We start from the raw sequence: 4,160 nt of genomic DNA on the forward strand, positions 1-4,160 counted from the left end.
CTATAGTCTAGTCTATAGACTAGTCTATCCTATCCTAAAGTGTATTCTCTGGTCTAGTCTACTTTAGACCTAGTTCACACTAGGAAACTTTTTTTTGGGAAACTTTTGATTTTTGTATGTGAGACAAAGAGTAAGAAATATCAACCATCTCTTTCTCGCACACACAAAATCAAAAGTTTCTCAATAAGAGTTTCCTAGTGCGAACCAGGTCTATACTCTGCTAGAAAAAAAACCAATATCTTTAAAGATTTCACTCTTTTACACCTATAGCTCTTAACGATCCTTTTTTCTTTATTTTGTTTTAAAGCAACAACAATAATAACACCGCAAAACAACTGACAACAAATACAGAGTTGTATTTCAAGGAGAAAACATTGACACGGCGAAAATAACTCAACAGCAACAACAAAAAACAAGTTAACCAAAAATAAAAAGAACTAAAACTACAACAACAATAAAACAAAGAAACAGGAGAATCCCAAAACTAATACATACAGACAACTACAAAAATATATATACGAACAGCAAAAAAGCAAACAAAAAATTAAACAGAAAAACGCAACAGTAGCAAAATTTATGGCAAAAAATTACAAGATAACCGCGCCCTTGACAAAAAAATATGGTTGGTTATAAATTAAAAGAATAGCTTATAAATTGTTAAATGTTGGGTTATATTTGTAAAGGATTTATTTTTAAACTTACACTTTTAGTTTCCGACATATTTTTGATGGTTTAGAGATTTTTCTTTATACGATAACTGCTACTTTGTGCTGAAACAATTTGCTTATTGAATTTTAAATTGCTGATTTGTTAATAATTTTGCACAAATAAATAAAAAAAATGAAAGAAATGCTGTTAAAACGGTAAACACAATTGCTTAGTTTAGTTGTTTTTTAATTGCTTTTCTTTTTCAAGAAATCGAAAAAACGTAAGTCACAAAAAACACACAGTGTAGCAACAACAACAACAAGCAAGTAAGCAGAACTCCAATAACAACAATTTTAATAACGTTTTGAAACGATGACACACAATTTTTTGTTTTATCAGAAAACACAAGAATTTTTCTTTATATTATATTTTTTTCTTAACGTTTGTTTTGTTTTATGCTTTTTTTGTTGTTGGGTTTATTTTTTTTCAAGTTATATTTATGAGAACAAATAAATCAGACGTGTTTAGTTTTTTCTTTTGTTGTAAACATTGAGCAATTAATAGTAGATATATTCTTATAAAATTTCTATTTTTCTAGTAAACAACCGGCTTTTTTTCTGATAAAGCTTAAATAAAGTAACACAAAAATTTTAATTTGTTTTATTTTCCTTTATAATAATAGCGCTTTTACAACCAATCACAATGAATGCATTTTCTCAACTAATCAGCGAATTCGCTTTGACAAGGCCAATTGGCATTTTTAACTAGGTGGCCAGATTTTCTCAGAAAAATAAAAACTAACAAGAGTCTTTCTTAATTATTTTATAAATATTAAATGAAAAATTAGTTAAAAACAAAAAACATAATAATTTTTAATTAAAAAAAGTTAAATAATACTTAAATTAACAATAAAATTGAAAAAACAAATCACATTTTATTAATTAGATTTGCTAACAATCTGGTTACTTTTCTTATTGTTTTCTTGCAGCTTTTTGTTGTATGAATATTCACTGTAAACTATTAACACAGCTGTTTGTTTTCTTTTTTATTTATTATTGTTTTTTTATTTTGTTATGTGATTTGTTTTTAAAAAAGAAATAATAATTCTATTTGTAAATAAATTTTAACTAAATTAACTAAGATTTAAAAAAAAAATGCGTTTTACCCAATTAATGCGTATACGCTGTAAATTTCCCGAATGGTCGGCAGCCAAACAGCAGTATGTGCCACAGCATCAGCCAGTGGTGGAAGAGGAAGTTAAAAAATTGCAAGATTTCCTAATGGACAAACCTAATATAGTGGTTTTAACGGGAGCGGGAATATCCACAGAATCAGGTGAGGCTATTTTTAAATAAATATTTATATACTTACTAAATTTATTGATATTGCATACAGGCATTCCTGATTACCGCTCTGCTGGTGTAGGCTTATATGCCCGCACTAATCATAAACCTATACAACATATGGAATTTGTTAAATCTGCTGCCGTACGTCGCCGCTATTGGGCCCGCAACTATGTGGGTTGGCCCAATTTCTCTAGCACCGAACCCAATGCCACCCATCATGCTTTGGCTCGTTTTGAGCGTGAGGCTCGTCTTCAATGTGTGGTTACACAAAACGTAGATCGTTTGCACAGCAAAGCGGGCAGCAAAAATGTTATAGAACTTCATGGCTCGGGTTATGTGGTAAAATGTTTAAACTGTGACTACCGCATCGATCGTCACGAGTTTCAAACTATTTTAAATACTTTAAATCCAGAATTTAAAGATGCTCCCGATATGATACGTCCAGATGGTGATGTTGAGATACCACAAGAATATATAGATAATTTTCGTATACCTCCGTGTTCGCAATGTGATGGTCATTTAAAGCCTGAAATTGTATTCTTTGGTGATAATGTGCCCAAGGAGCGAGTAAATCGTATAGCAGAAATGATTTACTCTGGAGACGGTTTACTTGTGTTGGGTTCAAGTCTTTTGGTATTTTCGGGTTATCGTATGGTTTTGCAAACTAAAGATTTAAATTTGCCGGTGGCTATAGTTAATATAGGTGAGACTAGGGCGGATCATTTAGCTGATATTAAATTGTCGGCTAAATGTGGTGATGTTATACCAAAATTGTTTGATTTTAGAAAATAATAACAAATAAGAGGCTAAAGTATGTAATATATGTTTGTATGTTGTTAAAAAATTAGCGGAAATTGTTTTAAATTAATAAAGAAAATAATAAATAAAAAATTAATTTTATTTAAAAATTGCAAATTTTACAACATTTATAATTAAAAATTGTTTGGGATGAGAATATTGTTTTTATGTATAAAGTTTGACATTTTCTGTGTATTAGCTGTTGACATAAGTTCATCTTATACAATTTACCGTTTCTCCTTTTGTTCTTAACAATTCTCCATAATTGATAACATTTGTTTACATTTTGCTTGTTCTTCTTTTTATTATCCTTCTTTGTTATAGTTATTCACTTTAAAGTGATAACATAATTAACTAATTGACAGCTTTAGCTGTTCATTTTCACAAAATACGCATCAACGACACAAACAAAACGAAATTTTTGGAAATTCTCTTAAAACAAAAAATTTGAGAATTCCGTAAAAAACAGGTAAAACTTTTAAATTAGGTTGTTTATTAACAAAAACTATAAAAGTATTTGTAAAATTTAAACATTCATTCAAAGAAAATCTTTCAACCATGACCAACAATTTTTTTTACAATTGCAGATTCTTGCAACATTTTCAGAAATAAACGACGTGAATGATTATCTAATAGGAACAATACATTTAGGAAAAACAACAAACAAATAACAAATAGTTTGAAAACTTTCCCATTTTCGGTGGGGGAGGTGTTGTTTAATTTTCAATGTTTTGCCCCGAGACAGCCGCAAAAAGCGGTGTTAATTGCAAGAAATAAGTGAAAATTAATCCCGAAAAAAAACAACATAAAATAAACTCAATATAACAAAGAGGTAAAAAATATATATAATATAGAAAAATATATGAGCAATTTTAAGCATAAAAAATTAAAACGCAATTAAAATTTCTTCAGAAGCTGTTGCTTGGCACAGTGTGTTGCTAAAAATCTTTTTTTGGTTTGAGGGAGTTGTCAAGGCATTATGTCTGTACGTTTGCTAACCACACGACTAGTCAAACATGGTCGTTTTTTACTTCAGACCTATTGGAAACGAGATATACACACCAACATTTTGGAACAAAATCAAACAAGAAATACACGCCAACAACGTCTACCTTCTGTAGCGGCTGCAGCGGGAAGGGTAAGTACGAGTTATAAAGAAATTGCAGTAGTCTGTATTTATTTCTATTTTTTATTTAGAAATGGGCTGCTAAAAATGCCTTAAACTCTGTGGGATCGGGAGCTTCTGGAGCCTCCTCAACTGGCACTGGCCAATTGGCTGCCAGTGTACCACGTTCAGCTGGTATTTTCCGTTTTGGTCAGCAGGCACGTAAACTATTTATTGATAATATTTTAAATCGTGTTACCACC

The 4,160-nt window shown here is 30.3% G+C and overlaps 2 protein-coding genes across 2 annotated transcripts in view; one reads left to right on the top strand and one right to left on the bottom strand.

The window, feature by feature from the left end:
- Positions 1 to 1,371, bottom strand: part of LOC111682786 (sporulation-regulated protein 28) — an 11,313-nt gene extending 9,942 nt beyond the window's left edge. Inside the window, exon 1 of the mRNA XM_046945924.1 lies at positions 703 to 1,371. Coding sequence (XP_046801880.1) covers positions 703 to 720 — 18 coding nt within the window. The 5' untranslated portion in view covers positions 721 to 1,371. The remainder of the gene's footprint in view (positions 1 to 702) is intronic.
- Positions 1,372 to 1,708: 337 nt separating this feature from the next.
- Positions 1,709 to 2,841, top strand: LOC111682792 (NAD-dependent protein deacylase Sirt4). The gene is made up of 2 exons (XM_023444779.2): positions 1,709 to 1,983; positions 2,044 to 2,841. The coding sequence occupies exons 1-2, from the start codon at positions 1,803 to 1,805 to the stop codon at positions 2,784 to 2,786; spliced, it is 924 nt and encodes a 307-aa protein (XP_023300547.2). The 5' UTR covers positions 1,709 to 1,802; the 3' UTR covers positions 2,787 to 2,841.
- The last annotated feature ends 1,319 nt before the right edge of the window (positions 2,842 to 4,160 follow it).

This window comes from Lucilia cuprina, chromosome 3, assembly GCF_022045245.1.
Source record: "Lucilia cuprina isolate Lc7/37 chromosome 3, ASM2204524v1, whole genome shotgun sequence".
NCBI classification, from domain to species: Eukaryota; Metazoa; Arthropoda; class Insecta; order Diptera; family Calliphoridae; genus Lucilia; species Lucilia cuprina.